General features: G+C 45.1%; 1 protein-coding gene across 1 annotated transcript in view; it reads left to right on the forward strand.

Moving 5' to 3' along the window:
• Nucleotides 1–21,323, forward strand: part of LOC108232062 (protein bicaudal D homolog 2) — a 41,333-nt gene extending 20,010 nt beyond the window's left edge. Inside the window, exons 2-10 of the mRNA XM_017409614.3 lie at nt 973–1,185; nt 9,062–9,214; nt 9,700–9,914; nt 10,001–10,247; nt 11,229–11,486; nt 11,615–11,818; nt 11,935–12,483; nt 12,966–13,117; nt 17,211–21,323. Coding sequence (XP_017265103.1) covers nt 973–1,185; nt 9,062–9,214; nt 9,700–9,914; nt 10,001–10,247; nt 11,229–11,486; nt 11,615–11,818; nt 11,935–12,483; nt 12,966–13,117; nt 17,211–17,556 — 2,337 coding nt within the window. The 3' untranslated portion in view covers nt 17,557–21,323. The remainder of the gene's footprint in view (nt 1–972; nt 1,186–9,061; nt 9,215–9,699; nt 9,915–10,000; nt 10,248–11,228; nt 11,487–11,614; nt 11,819–11,934; nt 12,484–12,965; nt 13,118–17,210) is intronic.
• Nucleotides 21,324–21,625: the final 302 nt, after the last annotated feature.

The following is a 21,625-nucleotide window of genomic DNA, read 5'->3' on the forward strand; positions in this document are numbered from 1 at the left end:
CCCCCCTCTCTCTCTTAGAAGGAATTACAGGGATTAATAGGATACTCAGTCAAACAGAGAAAATCCTGCAGCAGCCAGTCACGTGTGGTGTATTTGGGGTAGCCGGTCTGGGAGAAGGGAGAGTGCAGCGCCGAAGCCTCAAACAAGGTCAGATGTGGCGCCTCAGGTGATTTCTGATTACTGCCTGCGTGCACACTCGAGCTATTAGGCAAGATAAGAGTCAGAATTTCCCTGCAAACACCGGTGGTTACAGGATTGAAAATGAAATCTGTAATCAGGACGGTGGTTAGTTTGAGTGGGGAGAGAGTGTCGTCTAACCCAGTTTCTGCTGCAGTATGAAGGTCAGCCTCTGTCGGGGTTTTGTTGTTTCTGCCTTGCAGGCTAAGAGCACATTAAGGCCCAAATTACGGACGGAGCAGCAGCAATAAAAACTCTTTCTTAGTTCACACTCTGTGTGATGGTTCGTTGCCTTTTAACAACGACCATCCCCTCGTCTGATCTCCTGACCGTCCCTGGATACGATCTAAGGTATTAAGTGCATCAGAAAGCTGGTCTCTCACTTAGACCCGAGTCCATTTCCTGTTTGGCTCTTTCCATCTGTGGAGTCACTGTGGAGCACGTGCTGCAGAGGGAGGCCTGCATCCTGCATCAAGAGGAGGGAGGGGGGGGATGGGGCGAGACACTCTGATGCATCCCAGATGGACCAGAACCGATAATCTCTACAGAGTGGTATGAAGGTTTTGGGAAGTTTTTATCACCGGTCCTCAAATGAACCACCAAAGTAGAAATCACTGTCTGAGTAAAACGTCTGAATCACAAGAAATTGTTTTAAAATCCTGTAAAATTCCTTCTCATGCTTGAACATCAGTGTGGATCTTAAACTTGGTCCCTAAATATTAACAGTCAAGTATTGCTTTTTAAAAGATTTTTTTATTACTTCTAATCAGAAACTCCCCCCTCTTCTCCTTTCAGGCCTTTGGACAAGCTTATACCAACCACAGGAAGGTGGCAGCAGATGGGGAGAGCCGCGAAGAGTCTCTGATCCAGGAGTCGGCCTGTAAGGAGGCCTACTACGAGCAGAGAGTCCTGGAGTTGCAGAACGAGCTCCGGCAGGCACGAAACGGCCTCGCCAACACCCAGTTTGAGAACGAGCGCCTTTCTGCCATCTCCCAGGACATGAAAGAGGTAAGAGGAGGAGACACAGAACATGTATCATTTTTTTTTTAATTTGTTTTACTTGCTATATTGAAGATAGACGCATTTGAGCCAAGATATAGAGCTGCATGTACTTGCTGCGCTGACATTTGTATCTCATAATTTTCTGTTCGAGGCTGTATTAATCAGGGTGTGACTGCAGAGCCACAAACCCAACTGTTTATGACATGCAAAGACAAGGTTAAAACCACACTAATGACTGTAGAAACACCTTTCCTTCAAGGCTAAACTGATGAACTCCACCCCTAATTATTTTCTAAGAGTAGAGCCGCCAGCCACAAACTAGATCATCATCATCATAATTATTATTATTATTATTATTCTCATACGAAAGATGTAAGAACTTCAACTATCTTAAGTTTGTTGAAACTGCTGCTTGCAGAAAGTGCTCAACTTGTTGCTTCAGCTGTGGTGTTTGAGACGAGCCTCCATAATATTAATAATAATAAAAATAATTAAAAAAAACAAAACAACTCAGATAAGACAAACCAGTTTGTGTTTGTCAGAGGCCCAGCCAAGCTGTTTTGGGAAGTCTGGGCACACATTCCTGCGAGCGCATCTAAATATAATGCACGGCATCGTTAATGGTGTCCCAGTTTGGACAATGTCTGACCCCTTCGCTGCTTGTGTTTACATTTATTTGCAGCTTATTAACCTCATTAATCACAAAGCGAAGGCTCTGTTTTTGCCGAGAGTTTGTATATCGCTTGCGATTTAGTCTACGACTCCACAAGTGACGATGGCAGTTTTAACAAGAAAGCCGTGCAGGATGAAACTGCATTGACGGGTTTGTGGAATCCAGTTTGACACAAAAGACGTGAAGGTATGAAATGAGATCAACAGGAAGTTTCTTTAAAGCTTAGGTCCGCGCTGCCTTGACACCCAAGTCAAAGCTTGAATTACAGTGAAGGGATTTGAAGTAGCATCATTTAGCAAGAGTTTTGCTTTATTACGACTGACAAAAAGTCTACTCATACTGCATTTCTTTATTTTGTTGTATTATATCAGGAATTATTTAGTTCCAATAACACCCACCTACAGCTGTGTTTTGAGTGAAAATAGGTGTTATACATGTTTCCTGCCGATCTATCCAACCAGTTGCACCTCAATAATCAACCACAGTGTGCCTCGTACTCTATGCTCTTCTGCATGGTATTAATTTTATTTATTTATTTTTTCTGTTCTCATTTAATTGTCCTGCTATAAGAATATTAAACCCATCTTCCCTGTTTGTGCTCAGCAGCTTTACCTGAGTTCACAGTTTTGTAGGTCAAGACTTCAATAAGGGGTGAGGGGAACAATTTTAAGAAACCTACACTCCTCCTTGAACCACATCCAGATTCACTGTGCTGCTGGGTTTTTTTTTTTTCTTCTTCTTCTTTTTCTGGGAGTCACTGTTTGAAGCAGATGTCAGCGGTGCTGAGATTAAAAGGAAGACTTAAAAATGCCATGGCCCTCACACCGACTTAAGTTCTGAAAGACCTCCAAATACCACCATAATTAGGTCAGCTGCTGCTCATCTATGTGAGCTGAGTATTATGGGAGCCAGATGTACCTAACCAGACATGTTTTTAAAAAAGAGCGTGGGCTCCATGTTATAAAACAGGCCACCGTTTATTTATCAAGTGTCACTGTAGCTTTCTACAGTCGCACCTGAGGTCATTTAATGTAGATATTTCCATTATTTTGAGATCTCGAACACAGCGCGACTCTGATTTATCTATTTATTGGCCGTCTCACTGGTGGGCTGCGTGTTAGCCATTTTGCCACTGCTGTTCCCTTTCTAAAAACCCCACTCCACTGCGGTGAGCCTCACACAGCTCTAATTGGTCAGATAAAATGGTCCGGGGTGTAAATTGTCCCATGTATTGAAGATAATGGCACCCCTCTAATGGCACTTTATTGGGTGCGAGGTGTGTGAGCAAAACGGACAAAGGCTGGGCACTGAGGCTGGCACTGGGACCAGATCAGCTCGCAAGGCCTGAAAGGAGCCTTTGTCTCCTGGATTTCAAATTAGCTCAAAAGCCCAAAGCAAGTGGATGGGGAGGAGGAGGAGGGCGCTGGGGCACGTTGCAGTTGGCACAAAAGAAATAGGAGGCCTAAAGTCCGTTAGAGAAGGGGCAAGGCTGTAAATTGGGGAATGCAACTGCAGCCTTTTTATTTTACCCATCTACAAGATTCCTCAAGAGACTCGTGATAAATTCGGAAGGAGGAGCTTTCATGGAACTGGTGTTTTTGTGGGAAAAAAAAATAGGCATTTAAAAGCCACCAAAAATTGTAATTTGGCTGCGTTTTGTTCACAAATCAGTTGGTTGAAAGCATAATTTCACATAGCCGGAAGCTTCAATTAGTTAACAGGATTTTGACACCGCAGAGGCCAATTCATTCACATCCATTTTAGTTACACCATCCCAGTTGGCTACAGTTGTCACAATCAAACCAACCAGGCGTTTCTTTTTGTGCCAAACGGCAGCCCGACGCACAGATAAGAGGTATTTTCACCGCTACGGCTCGGTCTATAGGATTAAACGCCCCAAACAAAAGGGCTTGTAACGTCGTAAGGAGGCGCAGTCTTATAGGCATGACTTCATTAAATTCAATCTCATGTCTTGAGAGAATGTAGCTACATTATCCTCGCAGAATGGGGAGCCCCCACGGGCCAAGTGTCAGCAAATTATCAAGCAAAGCCAAAGATAAAAAAAAAAATGTTCCAAATGGTATCAGAGCAAATTAGTCTATCATCACTCTCTGCAGATTTATTTTTATTTTTTAAATTAAAACTGTGCCTCCACTTTAAATATGCTCCAGTAATTTCAATGTATATTTTCTCCCCAAGGATTGCAACTATGGTGCAGTTACTACAATGTGAACTATTAAAATGTTCAGCTATTCTTGTTTTTCCCCCTTTGCCTCAAAAATACGTTGCATCTTAGACATTCGTTTACAGAGATGGAAGAGGAGGAGGTTGAAGTATATTGTGAGGGAAGGCTGTTTTTTTGTTTTGTTTTGTTTTGTTCTGTTTTGGTAGACCTAGAGGAATCGGGAGTATTTGGCCGGCTTTTAGTTGTGGAATAGTGAAGCACACAAGTTCAAGAGCAATGTCAGTGGCAGCGTTGAAGTCTTTCCTTGATTACTGAAGGGTCTGAGGTGAGCGGAACAGAGATCTAAGGAGGGTTGCTCTTTGTTCCCTGTTATTATCTTTTGACACGATGAGGCTAATGTAACAGGACTCCTAGTCCTGAAGGGCTCTGGGGTGTTGATGTCTGCTCCCTGATAATTTCTTGTGATATTAATGGCAAGACGGATCGCCTCCTCTCCTGCGGTGGATGGGAGGAGGAGGCGGTATGGAAAGACGAATGGAGAAGAGGTTAAGAGATTGCTTCTAAAAAGAAAGGGATTAAAACGGCCATGCGTTATGAGGTGAAAAAGTGAGGAAAAAAAGCAATTACAGAGATGGATCTGTTCATTTTTTTAATTCTTTTTTTTATCACAGACACACGAAATCACAGCTCACTCAATCCCCTCCAGATAATATCTGGGTTTCCTCGTCTTCCTCAGTCTTCAGATAGCTGCCTCATCAGCCGACTGTCTCGCAGATGGATTGCTATTTTTAGGGAACGACTCTGAAATACATTTAGGGGATTTCCATTGGTAACTAATTTGGCTGAAAACGCATTTGTCTTCATTTAACCCCCTGGGTTCACTGGACCAAAGAGGTTTTTCTCTGCCGGATCGATGTTTACTGATAAATCAACAACACAAACACACACACATGCCCTCAGAGTCAGTCCCACTAATGGGTGTAAACTCCACTCATTTCAAATGACCTCAAAATCACAGATTCAGTGGCGTGCACGAAGCCCACTGTCACCCCATGGGTTTGTCTGTAGTCACGCACCGGGCACAGTGTCACTTTCTAAGGCTCCTCTCACTTTTTAATTCAGCTCCTTCACTGAGACATGTGACCTTGACCTTGTTTTCTTTCCTTTGTGGCGTCTGAGCTGGCTCGAGGAGGTTGACAGCAGCTTGCAAAAAAAAAAAAAAAGAGAGAAAGATAAAAGCAGATCAGCTTTCACTCTCCTCCTTCGTTCTGACAGTAGCAACGATGCTTCAGAGCTCCATTATTTCTTTGCGTTTTTTTTTTAAGCTGCACCGCATCTGCCATTCATTCCTCACCTGTCCTCAAGGTGATCTTCGGGAGAGTTTGGATTGGGACATGGGTTTGTGAGATGGACTTGCTGCGGCGCCAGCTTGTGTCCTTCGGTGTAGCGTTACTGCTCACACGGTGTCCGGGCAGAAACAGCCATAGTCGTTCTGTCCATTTGTCTTTATCGGTTCTGAAGGACCAAAGCTTGGGGAATTCAGCTGTGACTGACGCATGACATCTGAAAGATCCAGGCACAGTGGGGGTTGAAACGTTAGAGCAGCAGAAAAGGCAAAATGGAGGTCAGGGCTGTTAGAAAGAGAAGTTGAGAAATGGAGTAGGAAAAGCTTTTTCGGGTCGCGGCATCTGGGAGCTTCTGCACTTTGGTTGAGAAGGGGTATTTGTTGGGAAAAGAGGCCGGCACACGAGCATTTTACCTAAGTGCTAAGTGAGGAGGATGAAGAATGAAATGGAGGGACAGAAACAGGATTGGACGTGTCAGTCTGCCCGATGATATGAATAATACAGTCCTGTGCCATCTGGGAGTCTGCACATCACTTCCGATGGAGCCAAACTAAGGCTAAGAGGCTATATGGATTTTCCAAAAAGGCAAAACGGGCTTCTGCTGAGTTATTAAGAACACAGAGAGGTTTTTAACAAAGCATTAAAGCATTTTTAATCTACTCTTTGAGCTAAGCCTTCAAGTTTTCCACTATGGATCACTGCGCAGTCGAGGCATTTCCAAAAACATTAATGGTTATAAGAACTTAGACATCTGTAGAAACACATCTAGACGAGCTGTGATAAGATTTAAGCAATCTGTAGCCCTGAAATTTTGTCAGAAATAGTTTACTGATAAAACGCTTAGAACTGAAAGTAAGAGCTTAAATGTTACAGATGGCAAGCGATCTGATTCACAGAGATTTGTTGTGCCTTTTAGAAACCACTTCATTAGAACGTATAAGAAACATTCACGTTCTTCTTCTCACTTTATTTTAAAGATTTAAGATGGTCTTTATCGCCCCCCACTTTACAGGAAAGTGGCATGCTTCTCTGTAATGTATGTGATTGTTAAGGCAGCTGTCCGGACGTCACCCGGAGGGACAAACGTTACGCCCACTGGCCTGACTGATGTCTGGTTATGGCTTTTGTGGGTGGCACCTAGATTGCCCTCAGAATATCACACTCCAGTTTTTACAGGCACTCATGTTTGTGATTCATCAGAAACGTTCCCCAGAGAGCCGTACGTCCCCCTCACGCTAATAACTGCTGATAGCACTCGGGGCGCACATGGTGTCCCGTTCAGTCTCTCAGGGGCTCGTTGTAACAGAGCGTGCGGAAGCGAGGTGAAAGGTCGTGGCTGGTGTGTGCATTTTAATCAGATTGCGCAGCGTCTTAATCAGGTTCAGTGGCGGCCTCTATTCATCTGAACTGAACGGCACTGACCTTCCAGCTGAGGCACATAACCCTCTGACGAGGAAGAGACCCGAGCAGCCAGCTGCTGCCGCTTTGTTGAGCTGAAAAAAAAAGAGAGATTGCTCTGCTTATGAGATTGTGTCTACACTCTTCATGGATCAGCTGCGTTTATTATTTTATACCCCCCAAACTCTTCATGTTTTGGATGAATTTTTTTTAAAATTCTGCTGTCCTTCAGAAGTCCGCATTGAGTGCGAGCAGTTGGACTCATGGATTATGTATCAGTGCGCCGACATGTGGGTTTTCACACAGCAAACACTCATCAGACCTGTCCGACACCCTGGTGAATATTAATCCACAGTCAAATGACAGCTTCTACTCTGCTCGGCGCATGGTGATTCTTTTAAAGAGGGAATTAACTGGGAGCACGTACTCCCCATCAGTGAGGATTTAACAACGTATTTCTGCATTTTCTTTTCCTCAGAAACTACAGCTCTGGGTAGCAGGAAAGTCTCCTGAGTTGCATGAACAAGTTCTGTGTATCACTTGAAGGGCGGAAGATGATGCTTCTGCCTTTGTGTGCATATTTGCCTGTCCGATACCACATTGGATACCACGTAATCATTGGCTGTACCGCTATAACCGAATAACTTCTGGAGTCAAGATGGTTGCCACAGCTAAGCAACCTTACCAAACAAAAACATGGCTGTAAATTAGACAATTTGACAGATATTGGACTAGAACTTGATGTGGTAGGAGCTGAAAGTCAAAATCTTTGCTTAAAATTATGGCATTACCTTTTGGAGCCAACCCTGTTTTGTATTAATACATAATCTCTGGTGAACCACTGTAATAATTTCAATGAAACTCTCAGACTAATAATTAGATGTAGATCTACATGTGATTAACTTTTGGAGGCAATCCAATTAAAGATAACCACCAAGTCTAATCTTAGCTAGCCTTCGCAAACACAGAAACCGTGCAAGCTCCGGCAAATTTATCGAACTACTGACCCCTTTAGTTCCAAAAAATATGTTTTGTTTGATTCAGTTCAGTTAAATCTCGAGCCAATGGTGAGAAAGTAAAAGTGTGCAAAGAGGGTGATAAAAATGATCTTGGATCAGGGATTTTTAATGTGACCACATGATAATAGCGTAAGAGGAAGTGGCTGAAAGGCTAAGGGGTTGGGAAGCTTACTGTGTCTGCTTTCAGGTCATCTGTGCCAACATTTCTAAAAAAGAAAGCCCCGTCACACATATATACAAAGTCCCGCACACGCACATGCAAAACCCTAGCTATATTTGTGTCTTTTTAGTCGCACGTTTATAGAAATATGTAAATATTCGAAACCGTTCAGCATGCGCTTCCGCGCACACGACGTCCCTTTTCTCAGACACTCGACGGGTTTTTCACCAGATATATATTCACACTTGTACGTTTACTTATTCAGCTCTAAAATGAGGCGAGTGTGAAACCTTGGCTTGCCTGACAGCTGAATAATCCTCGGTCAGATTTCCTGCAGGATCCCTCTCTTTCTGAAAGAGCGCCCTGCATCAGCAGGGCACTGATAAACCTCGCAGGGAGAGAGCTGGTGAGGACACAGGTGGCTCAGTAGGTCTGATAGAGTCCTTAAGGTAAAGGCCACAACTCAGACCTCTCTTATATAGTTAATGAGGCCTTACCTGAGCAGCTCGAGATCAAATTGCTCTTACAGTATGTTAGGAGCAGAGCCTCATCTTGTAATAGGAGCAAATGGAAAGCTAACATTTATGCTCATTTTACATTCCACATATTAGCATATTCCTTCTCATGCACAGCCATGGCATATTTCAGTCTATTTTTGGACCACTTATTCAGTTTTCTTCACTTGTGTCAATTGGCTTGTGTATACAAAGAATGAATCATAATTAGTACATTATTTTGATCATTAGAGCATTACGGAGCTTCCTGTCTTTTGAATGCATGTCCTCGAGAAAGAGCTAAGAAGGCTTCAATCCCTTCTGTGCCATTAGAACTGGCAAGAGAACACGTTTGTGGCCAACTGCCCAGAAAGACACCTGGCCACCTTATCTCCCAACAGGCCCACAAACACACGCATGCACACGTTAGGTTCAGCCAGACGGGAACTCTTTACTATTCAGCGACATTCAGAGCGTTGAAAAGCCTAAAAGCAACAATCGTCTCTAAACGTCAATCGGGAAAAAGATCAATCTTCTGATATTGATCACTGACAGCTTTTTTTTTTTTTTTCTTCCTCTCCTTGTTTGCCGTGTTTGCTTCTTACAGAACAGCCAGGTGGTGGAGCTCCAGAGGAATCAGCTGCGAGATGACATCAAGGAGTACAAGTTCCGCGAGAGTCGACTGCTGCAGGACTACACCGAGCTGGAGGAGGAAAACATCTCACTGCAGAAACAGGTCTCCGTTCTCAAACAGAGTCAGGTGAGTCGGATCCACGCCAGCGCCGAGGGACGGTGGGGTTATGGTTTGACAATGACACTGGTGAAGAGCACGAACACAACGGCCCTCTTCCTGATAAATTTACAGTTGCTTCTGGTCATCATCATTCTGGGCTTAATCATGATAATTACGACCCTCTGATTTCAATAAAAACAGAAGTTGCTGCCTTTTTTTATTTGACATCAGGGCTTTTTCTCAGACTTAACAGCTGAATGTCCAGCAGGCTTATTTTCTAGTTGATGTTAACTTTCGATGATGCTACATACTTATCACATACGCAAAGACACAAAGGATTATATTGTTTTTGGGAAATAAGTAAAGATTAAACTGAATTAACTTAAATATTAAGTCTTAAGGAAATTAAATATGTATTAAATGAATAATTCCTTAAAAAATGTAATAATATCCGTATTGTGTGTGTGTGATGTTTTGAAATGATACATTTTATGCCTCTGCTTTCTGTCCAGGTGGAGTTTGAGGGTTTGAAGCATGAGATCCGTCGTCTGGAGGAAGACACTCAGTTCCTGAACAGCCAGCTGGAGGATGCCATTCGCCTGAAGGAAATCGCCGAGCGCCAGCTAGGCGAGGCTCTGGAGACCATCAAAACCGAGCGGGAGCTCAAGGCGTCCCTGAGGAAAGAGCTCTCCCACTACATGAACATCGGAGACACCCTGTACCACAGGTAAACAGCGTGCAAACAAGGCGCTGTCAGCCTTAGGCTAACATTGTTAAAAACAACAAATGACCCGGCATTTTCCCTCCCTTCAGTCCTCTCAGCGTTTCTCTGGACGGCCTCAAGTTCAGCGACGACGCCGCCACCGAACCCAACAACGACGAGGCCCTGCATGGATACGAGAACGGCTTCAGCAAGCTTGCCAGCACCATCACTGACGACAACCGCATGTCCACACCCAGCAAGGAGGAGCTCTTCCACCCCGCGCCCAGCCTCGTGGACGACCTGCTGAGTGAACTGAACATCTCAGAGATCCAGAAGCTCAAACAGCAGCTGATGCAGGTTAGTTTTTCCTTCCACCATAAAACACTGCAGCCACTTTAACAACATACTACCATGTAGCTGTTATTTTGTGGTATTTCAGCCCTTTTTATAAGAAAAAGCTTTATGTATTTGATTTAAAGGTGTATTTTAAGGTGTGTGTCACAGTGAAGTGTTTTGCTTTACTAGCCCCAGTCTGCTGCAGCGATCTAAATCCCATTACAGTAAAGTTAATTCAGAGAGACGCGCACAGACATAACTTCCAGGCTCCGGTGGGGCCTCGAGACAGCAGGTGGCGGCACCAGAGGACCTGCCATCTGCTGGCTCATCGCAACAAGGTCACTGATGATTGAGCTCCATGGTCACCGGAAAGTCCCGTGGATAGTAATTGTTTTACAGGCTGTGATTTATTTCCTCTCCGTTTATCAAACACAAACATAGCTGCTGGATTAACAGAAAACACCAAGTTGCATCATCTCTACTTGATTACTGTGATGAAAGAACAAATGAAATCTGATAAAATCAGTTTGTTATTGCCCTATCAGGGCATGCTACAGATTTCTTTTAACAAAAGGTGGAAACAAAAAGCTTTTCTCAAGTGACATCCTAAAGCCATGTTGGAGAAGCTTTTCCATCAACTCAGGATTTGTTAAGCATGCTGTCTTTTTTTTAATCATCATATTATTCACAGATCAGCTGTGCTGATACAAGCTGAGCTATGTTCATGTGTGTAAGACGACCCATCCTTGATTTATGCCGTGACTAAGCTGAAATGAGTCCAGCTACTTGTTAAGGTCACCCTGACCCTGATGCTGAGCTAGCTGGCAGTTTGGCTGCCATGTTTTCGTACCGTCATCTTGGGCACGAACCAGATTGTCCTCTGATTTAAAGTTATCTGTCTATAAGCAGGAGTTATTCTTCACTGCATCCAGTTACCGAAACAAAAAACATAAACGATGAGTGCATAAAGTCTTATTGCTTGTTTTTTTTTTTTGTCGTCAGATGGAGCGAGAGAAGGTCAACCTGTTGTCCAACCTGCAGGACTCCCAGAAACAGCTGGAGCAGGCTAACTGGGCTCTGTCCGAGCATCAGGAGAAGGTCAACCGCCTCACGGAGAACCTCAACGCCATCCGCAAGCTCCAAGCCAGCAAGGAGCGCCAGTCCGCCCTGGACAACGAGAAGGAACGGGACAGCCACGAGGACGGAGACTACTACGAGGTGGACATCAACGGACCTGAAATCCTGGAGTGCAAGTACAAGGTGATTAACTGGCTGCTTGGAGCTTGGGCTGGACAGCATTTTTACTCAACAGGTTGGACAAAATGTCTTTATTTAGGGTTTTTTTTCACAGTCGGAATATGATTTCTGTTTGTTTTTGTTTTCTGCAGGTGGCTGTGTCTGAAGCAGGAGAGCTGAAGGAGGAACTGAAGACTCTAAAAACAGAGTACCAGGCCTGTCAGTCTCGTTACGAAGAGGAGCGCACCCGTCTGGAGAATGAGGTCACCACTCTGGGAGATAAACTGGCCACTCTGGAGAAGACGAGCCATGCGGACAGAGAGGAGAAGGTTAAGCTGGAGAAGGAGCTGCGCAAGGTGAGATGTTGCTTTAATGTTTTTATTCTAATAAATGCCGGGTGTTATGAGTCTGATTCATTTTGTTTTTGCTTTCAAAATGATGGGTAATGAATTCTTTTCTTTGTGCATGGCAGTTGAGCGATGTTGCAGGCGAGTCCCAGGGTAGTCTGAGTGTGGCTCAGGATGAGCTGGTGACCTTCAGTGAGGAGCTGGCCACCCTCTACAACCACGTCTGCATGTGCAACAACGAGACGCCCAACCGCGTCATGCTCGACTTCTACAAAGAGGGTAAGGGTGGTCGGAGCAGCCCCGAGGGCCGTGGCCGCCGCTCTCCCATCCTGCTCACCAAGGGCCTCTTCCCAGAGCCTTACAAGACCGACTTCGGCGACGGCATCCCCTCCCCGGGCTCGTCCATACCGTCCCCCGTGTCTGATCACCGCCGCGAGCCCATGAACATCTACAATCTGGTGGCTATCATCAGAGACCAGATCAAACACCTTCAGCTGGCGGTGGACCGCACCACCGAGCTGTCGCGCCAGAGGGTGGCCTCGCTCGAGCTCGGCACCGTGGCCGACAAGGACAAGGAGGCCTGCATGGAGGAGATCCTCAAGCTGAAATCTCTGCTCAGCACCAAGCGGGAGCAGATTGCCACTCTGCGCACCGTCCTCAAGGCCAACAAGCAGGTTGGTGGATAATGTTTGTGTCCGTTCACTTAGCTCCGTCTCGCTACCAAAGCGCCTGACGGACAGAACCAGGGGAAGAGGGAGCTATTTTAGGTCCATTCAGCTGTTCTGGTTAATGGATTGCAGACATGATCTTTAACAAAGTCTGGTTGAGGGAGCAGCCATATGGTGCCAGTTGCTCTGAGTATCTGTGTGTTTAGGGTAAAGGAGCAGCCTTTCAAAGCACAAAGAAGCTGGGTGTGTATGCAGTTGCTTTGGTAGCCTTTTAAACTATGTGTGGCTACTCAGTGACCATTATAGCACAGTTCCAAAACAAAAAACACCTCATAATCTAACTATTTTTACACAGAAATAAACAAGCCTCTGGTGTACCTTAATGAGCTGCACTTGATGTAAAAACAACCGTCGTACAGTCTGAGTATACAGAGGCAGACTTCCCAGGACGTCCTCTGAAGCTTTTCCTCCCCCTTGTCTCCTCACAGACAGCTGAAGTTGCTCTGGCCAATCTGAAGAGCAAGTATGAGAACGAGAAGGCCATGGTGACAGAGACCATGATGAAACTGAGGAACGAGCTGAAAGCCCTGAAGGAGGACGCCGCCACCTTCTCGTCTCTCCGAGCGATGTTTGCCACACGGTAAGAGGGACGCCACCGCTGTCAGAGCAGAGAGTAAAATAAACTTACATCCTGAATCCAAAGACAAAATCTCTTCATAACTTGTCGTAAAACAGAAAACTGGGATCTAATCTCACATACAAAAGCCTCACAAGCTATAACCAGGTAGCTAAAGACTGGATTATTGTCATCATGTAATCCATGTTTACCGTATGTTGACTCTGTCTGGTATAAGTTTTATTTTAGTTTGATTCATGAACAAAAAACCCAAATATTAGTCGTAATGATTAAAGTGATTTAACAGAATATTTCAGACCTGTGTGTTGATAAATATGTCACATCTACGCTGTTTTTGATCAGTGACTTGGAGCGTGTGAGGCTTAGATGGGCCGACACACACTCACTAATCTTCTCTGATTCCCTGAAGAAGCCGGTCAAAGGTTGTGTCCATAATCCCAGTTTATCTTGGCGTGGATTATGCATTCAACACATAGTAGACTAAGTCCTCACGCACCGCTTGTTTGTTTATTTATGCATGTGGGGGACACAGGTGATGGTTATGTCGATTTTTAAACCATCCCCCCCCCCACTTTAAAATATTAGCTATGTCCCATGCCGAGTCAGTCTTTCCGGGTGCATTTAAGGCCGCTGTAGGAGACGAGAGTGCTCAGATTATGGTATTATTACGATTAAAGTTGCAGGGACTGCGTCGGCGGCTCAGAAGCCCTCATGTTACTCGTACAGAAACTCAATACTTCTGCAGTGCGCTTTTTTAGGAGTAACTCCAGACACCGGCAGAGTGTGATCGGTTCGTTTCTCCTGTGTGTGCTGTCATGAAGGTATTTGGTGCACTATATTAGCCAAAAAAAAAGCTACAGGAAAACTTGCTCATTTGAAAATGATAATAAACATTCAAACTGAAAATCAGATTGCATTGGCATTACGTTCGGATGAGCCCTGGAGTTGTATTGCTTCTCATCATCCCCCTCCACCAAAGGTGAAAGGGTGATGATGTTTTTGCCTTAATCTGTGTGTCTGTAATGTTAGCAAAATGTCTCATCTCTTACCTTTTGGAGTCAGTGTAACTGAAGATGGCTGCCACAGTCAACAGACCCTAGCAAATACAACAATTACTATAATTCACTTAAGTCACTTTTACAGATATTGAGCTAATATTTGGTGGGATCGTAGCTGAGCACCATCCCATCATCCCTTCATTCCTTCTGTGTGCAAAACATACTTCCACAGATGACTCTTGCTCCTGAGCCCCCTGACCCTGAGTTATGTTCAGTCTGTTTATGGGATTCGTGTATTGGTATGTAAATTCCAGCTTATGCGGCGCAGAGTTGGGTCGGGGGGGGGGGCTCTTTGAAAAGCGGAGGGGGACTTGCCTGAGTAAAGTTTCCCACACTTGCCCCCCTCCCCTTCCCCTCCAACTCCTTTGTTTTCCCTGTCCTTCCTCCAAAGCGAGCGCTCGGCTCTCCAGTCGTCAGGAGGAGCTAAAGCCCTCTACAGGAGCTCAGTTTCCCAGAGTAATCACCTCTGATGGTCTGTAAAGATGGATTTCTGAGATGGGAGAAACTCTCAAAATACTAATGATGTGTGGGCCTCCGTGGGGTGGGGGTGTGTGGAGTGGAATAGAAAGAATGTGTAGTTTTTTTTTTTGTTTGAGCTTTGTCATCTTAGACTGCTCATAGTTGAATTTAGAGAACATTTCTGTTCTGTGAGAATTTGATGGAATACATGCAGGGTAAAGCGTTTTTTTTAAGTGTGTGTGTGTTTCTTTGTGTGTGTCTGGGCCTCTCCAGCTGCAGCCTGTGGTGTCAAGTTAACAGTAAGCTCCAGCCTCCAGCATTTCTGAGACGTGCCTCCGCATGTCTTATTCTCCCACAGATGAGGAGTCAAACCATTAGTCAGTCTTGTTCTTCTCAAGACGGCACTTTCGGTCATCCTTCTAATTTATTAGTTTGACCCACTTTCATATTTTCTTTTTTGCTCTTTTCTCACCTCTTCTGCACTCTTTGTCTCCGTGTGCTCCTGCTATGACAGTCGAGATCACAGCTGATGAGGGTTTTGCGTGCTGCGAGGACGTTATCGGTCATAAATAAACTATATATGAACGAATTAACTGTTCCATCAGCTACCCCATAAAGGACGCAGATGAGGGTTTTTGTTGCGTCTATTCAGGCCCAACGGGACAGCAGCCGCCTCCTGCCTTCCTTCGTTTATAGTGCTCGATCAGCAGGCCAAAAGGACGACTATTGTATTCCCCCCCGCCACCACCGCCGCCCTTTTTAAAGCCACAGAATAGACCCCGTCTTTTTTTCCCGGGAAAATCACACGGCCTCCCACACAAGACAGACTGAACTGTCTGAAGAGACACCAGCACCCCACGCCCGCCCAGCGAGGGTCGTTCCCCAATCTCCCACAGGGTTTAATGAAGTAGCACTGATCCCCTTTGTCTGTGTGTGTGTGTGTGTATGTGTGTGTCCCACAGTGACTGAAGGTGCACACACAAGAAGGGAAGGTTTCTGTTTGTGTGGTGGTCTGGCCGGGGGCAGAGTTCATATGGCCGTCCACCACGTGCAGCTCGGAGCACAACAAAAACATCTGCTTTTTCCAAAGACCCTGCCCACGCCAGCAAGGTTTTTTATCAAACCCAAAAGTATTTTACAGACATTTTGAGTGGTCTAACGTGGTCTTTGTGTTTTTTTTTTTTTCTTCTTTAAGCAATTTTCTTTCAAGTATCCCAATCTTAAAGCATTAAAAATGTAGAAAAGCAGGCTGAAATAGGAAAAAAAACATCTTAAAATGTCAAACACAAGTCTGAAATGTACTCTAACAACTCAGTGTACCTTTTTTTAAGCAGTTGCTGATTGATGTTAAGAGAACCAAATCATACATGAAAACAATGAAAATGACTTTTACATGTGCCACACATAAGATAGGACCTTAACTTAAGTCTGCAGTTTTTGTTTTTCTGAGCCTAAATGAATAATAATGGAATAAAACTGAATTCGCTGTTCCCAAGTACAGTAAATGCTTTAATGTCAGATTTAAAAAAGTAAGGCGGCGATATTTGCCGGCTAAATTGAATCAGGATAGTTTGAGAATAAAACTATCAAAATTAACCTTTGCCTTCAAAGAGACCACTGTAAATGGCTGATGTTGCCGTGTCAGCGACACAGAAAGGACAGGAGGAAGTGGCTGACACGAGCACACTGATGGACACGGCTGCAAGGAAGTGATGAGGCATTAGAGGAGAGAGAAAACCCCAGGAGAGGAGATGAAAGTGAAACAGGGCTGCTCCAACAGCAGATAGAGAGTTTAGATAGAAACCTCCCCCTCAAAATCCTGACAGATGACCCGGTTTTTCATACCTGTCTAATATCAATGCTTATGAGTCGACGATGCTGCCAACAGGAGCAGGAAAGACTAAGTTATTTGGGGCTTATTGGCACACAGAAAGGGAGATGGAGAGACGAGATGGTGTCTCACTCAGACCGGAGAACTGGAGATCAGGTGTGAATAGAAAATCTTACATTCCTTCAGGCTCACTTCACTCCTCTCCTACTCAGCCTGATCCCCAGGTGACAGAGAATGGCCACCGGGTTAAGTTATTTAAAAAAAAAATAATAAAGATTTAGTGTTCAGATTGCAGAATAATAATATTTGTGGATAGAATCTGTGCACATTTGTCTAAAAGTGGATTTTTAAACACCCCAGGTTGATGCAAAGTGGTGGAAAGAGCTGACATGGCTGATGGAGTCAGAGGTTAATATTGCAGGAGCTCCTTCGGTGTTCAGGGCTTTGCCTTGTGGGTCAGTGGCTCCACCTGGTGGTGACAAAAACAACTCTGCAGACAAGTGAAGGATTATTGACAAAGTGCTTCAGTTTCCGTTTTGGTTTTCAATTATTTAGCACTGCAGAGAGCATCTCAAAGATGAGGTCCGAGTATGCACGCGTGGATCCTTTTTTGCCATCGAAGCGGAGCCTTTTAAAACTGTTTACTCTTACAATGTGACCCGAGAAGACCTCTGACGCTCCTCTGTTCCGCTTTAGAGTGAACGTTCGAATGTGACCTCACAGTTTCCTTTCTGTTTTTCCCTGGCAGTTGTGACGAATACGTCACCCAGCTGGAGGAAATGCAGAGGCAGCTGGCAGCGTCGGAGGATGAGAAGAAGACCCTGAACTCCCTGCTGCGGATGGCCATCCAGCAGAAGCTGGCGCTGACGCAGCGCCTGGAGGACCTGGAGTTCGACCACGAGCAGACCCGCCGGGGAGGCGGCGCAGGGCGGGCCAAGGCGCGCAGCAAGCCCGCCGGCAGCCACCCCCACGTAAGTCAGAGCCTCACCTGCTCCGGCTCCGGCCGCCCGGAGCCCAACAACGCTCTGCCCAACGGCATTCTGGGAGGCCCCGTCAACTTCTGCAGCGAGAAGTACAAGATCTACTGCGACTGAGAAGGCGGCTGAAACGCCCTGCATGGACTGCTGTGTACAGAGGGGAGGGGGGGTGGTGTCGTACCCTCCCTGCCCTTAGTGTTAAAGAGCCCCACTCGCTCGCTTCTCTCCCTGGCCAGCCTGCGCTCCTCTAGGGACTGCTGTGTTTCTAACCGGCTGCTCGTTTGTGCTGTTGTTAACGCTTAGGGGAATGCCGATGTGTGTGTACAGTGTGCCCTAGACGTTTGGACTGCGGTAGACATATGTGGCATGTGTGGGTTAAGGGCCCCCCGGTTCTGTTGGGAGGGTGGGCTTGTGGATATTATGGGGTGTCTATTCTTTCCACCGTCGCGGTGCTGTATGTATGATGTAAAAGGTGTTTGTTCGTTCTGGCCTCCCGGGAGCTCACCTGGTAACATAAACACATTGCGTTCGGAGGGGTGGAGGCTCGTAAAGATGATGTCACTCTCTCGCGTTTATGACTGAATGACATCCTCAATTTTTTTTTGTTTATAAGCTCGTCTGTTGGCATTGGTGCTCCTTTTGGGGGGGGGTGAAACGGCCCCTAACGCTTTCTCTCCGCCCTGGCCAGGACTGACCCGTGTCCGGCTGACCTCCTTTAGATCAAGGGACTCTTCAATGTTTACAACTAGAAACACAAACTAAAATATGCAAGCTCCTCCTGCTTCACAGCTAGAGGAGCAAAATAGAAACCTCTATATAAATTTTAAACTCATAAAGGGGGGGTCAGTGGTTTTATAATGAAATATTACGGGCAGAAAAGGAGCACCTGTGACCGCAGGTGTTTATTTCAGGATCATTTTAAAGCTGTGATGCTAGCACACCAATACAGTAGGGTTAATAGAGTTGCATGGCTTTGCAGCTTCTGAGCTATTTTTTTGGTTTTTGCCTGTTATTTTTTTAACTTTCCCTCCTGTTGTCAGGTGTGTGCTACAAGACAAGCTCATGTGCGCTGCAGGGCTCCACGTTGCAAAAACAAAGGGGTACGGTGGAATCCGAGAGGGCTACGCGTTCCGTTCGACAGATTTGCTCAGAGCCATACTCGCGCGGAAGAGAACGTTCTTTTTTTTTTTTTTTTTAATGTGAGACAAATCGATCCTCACGTCTAAATTAAGTGCACTTCAGCTCAGGTGCCTCAGGTTCCGCTTCTCTCCGTTCGGGCGGGAAAAGCGCGATTACTGTGAACAGAGACGCAATGTGGTTTTGTTCGTTTTGAAACACGGAGCAAATTCTAGAAGAGCACAAATCCAAAAAAAAAACCAAAAGATAAAAATTCTGGACAGCGAACCTGCAAACGAAACTCAGCCGCTCGGCGGAAGTGCCTGTCGAATAAAACACTCGATGTATTTCTGTGTCGATGCAAAGCCCTGTCCTTGTGTCTCCCTGCTCTTGTTTTGTTTTTTGGGGGGAGATTGCTCAGAGCTGTCAGATAACCTCACGAGGTTATGCAGCTAAAAAAGGAAAAAGAAACAAACTCCCTTGTTGCTATAGCAACCGTCTCTCCTGTAGATCGTCAGCAGCTCGCTCCCCTAGCATCACCGCCCGCCCTTTAACGTAGATCTGTCAGGTAACGTCCTCGCACACTCGGTGTGTGAATGGCCCTCGTGCGTGTGTGTGTGCCTGTGTGTATGTGCTACGTTTCTACCCATAGCCGATCGAGGGCCTCCCATTTCTCTTTCTCTCGTCGTTCGGTGCGTGAGGGCGAAACAGCGTACTGTTTTAGTATTGACAATAGCTTTAAACCATTGCAAGCTAGTATTAAGCAAATGGTAAAAATAAAAAAGTGGGGCTCGTGTGTTTTTAATAAATCCATGTACTGCTTGTGGATCGTAGACATGTTAGCTTTACGATGCTAAAAGCAGGGTTGACGTAAGGAAATCCTGCAAGACATATTTTTTAAAATTAGGATTTTCTAACACTATAAAGGTATATATATCTATATTCTTAATATATCTCATTCAGGTTGTGATCTTGCAGGATCCTAATACAGTGTTCCTTCCTTTTAAATACACGAAGAAAAAAAAGAAAAAGGCGCCTCTGGGCATTTCAAAACGGGACGCTGTCGGCGGTCAACCCTGCTTCAGTGTGCATTCATAAGCCACAGCACAAAAAGCATGGAATCGAGGCTATTGTACACATTAGAGAGAAAAAAAAGCAAACAAATCAGCCTCCTTTAGAGGTCAGTCACTCCTATGTTAGATTTTTTTTTTTGTTTTACTTAACATACGAGTACGATGAGTTCTATCAGTTTGTGCTGATTAGGAGAAAAAAAAGGGGTTTGCGGAGTAGAGGAGGGAGGCCTCTTCGTGTTATTAAACCCGCTTCGGATAGAGAGAGGAGATCAGAAACTCAGACATGCTGGGAAGTGGGAGGAGAAAAACAAATGTCTGCCTGGGAGATGCTGTGGAAAATAAGAAAAACTCCCGGTGATGCTCTGAGGACGAAAAACCAATAAGCGGTTTCTAAATGAACCTGAGGACATAGACTTCGTGTAGGCTCTGTGGCGTCACCGAGCGGTCATTAGGTCTCAGGATGCGATCGGGACTCGACTCGCCTGTCCTTAGGTAGACGAACTCTAACGTAGCTCCAACTAGTTTCAAACCAACGTCTGGTCGATATGCCACCCTAAACAGCTCCTCCTACCTCTTCCTGCAGGCTCCCCCTCCCTCGTCTCTTATGTTTGACTTCACTTAAAGCACGTCGTCTTCATCTTCAGCCTGCATGTCGAAAACACGACTCGTTTTTTTTGTTGTTTTTATTTCGTTAACCTGCAGAGGAGAGAGAGAGCCTCGTCTCCTTTGACCCAGGGTGGTTGAACGTGGCTTCGTCATCGTCGTGCTGCAAGTTAAAAACAAATTCAAGAAAGTTCACGGTACCTGTGAGTGGACGTGCTTTCAGAAACGCGCCGGCCGTGTGGACGTGGCAATGTTTACTGGCTCCTAACATGGCCGTTTGGCCTCAGATTACTCCCCCCTCTGATCATCTGATTTAGGGTCTTTCTGCTCGGACGATGGAGCACCAACACAAGCTCCTCCCTCGGCATGATGTTAGAGCTGCAGACTCAAAAAAAAAAAAAAAAAAGAGGAGGAAATTCGCTAAAGCGAAACGCCGTTCGCCGGCCTCGTGGCTGAAGCACATTTCTCCCAAGTTCAGCGAACCGGAGATTCTGATTGGCTAATCTAACCTTCCAATGAGAAGCCAGGGGAGATGTGGTGATGTCTCAGTGTAAACAAGCTATTTTTGTTTTGTTTATTCTTATTATTTTTAGTTTGTTTATTTTAATCTGTGCACTTTCATTATATAGGATTATAAGATACTATTATTAACCTAATAGGAAAGCATGGTAGTACTATGGTTTGTGAGTTATCCAGTTTATATAGGTTAGAAAACTAATCTATCTACCTGAATTGAATTAAAATACACTATTTACTTGACAAAAAGGCTCTACAAACCGTACATGTAATATCATGAGACCGTCCTCAAGATGTTATCCATCGAATAACCAATTATTATTGTTTTGTTACGATTTACGTGTTCTGTTGTTGGTTTTCTGTTCTACTGCCATGGTCTGCGTGGGAAAAACAAACAAACAAACAAACAAAAAAAACAATCCAGGGTGATTCAATTCTGGGGTTTTTTCATGTATTTATTATTCCTAGGAATAGTTCAAAATTACAAAATGAAACTTGACAACGCTCTGATTCACGTGGTTGCGTTTGGAGAAAAAAAGGAGGAGCGGGAGGGGGGGAGGTAAAAAAAAAAAAGAAGAATTAGAGCGACACCGTGTGTGTGTTTTTCTTTTGACTCCCCCCTTCCTCCCTCGACGAGCTCTTCTTACCGAGAGCGTTCAGCCGAAACACGACCGCTGGCCTCCAGAATCCTCTGCAAAGGGCGACGATTAAATTCCAAATTGGAATTGCTTCATTCTCTCTCTCTCTTATCGTGCCAAATCTTGGCACACCGTTTTGGTCGAACAAACAAAAAAAAAGGAAAAAAGCATCAAGAATCAGGAATAAGACAAGCCGTCACTGATGAAGGCGCAGCCCTCCACCCGCAGGCGCCTGTCCCG

The sequence above is a fragment of the Kryptolebias marmoratus genome, linkage group LG8 (genome assembly GCF_001649575.2).
Source record: "Kryptolebias marmoratus isolate JLee-2015 linkage group LG8, ASM164957v2, whole genome shotgun sequence".
In the NCBI taxonomy this organism is placed as follows: domain Eukaryota; kingdom Metazoa; phylum Chordata; class Actinopteri; order Cyprinodontiformes; family Rivulidae; genus Kryptolebias; species Kryptolebias marmoratus.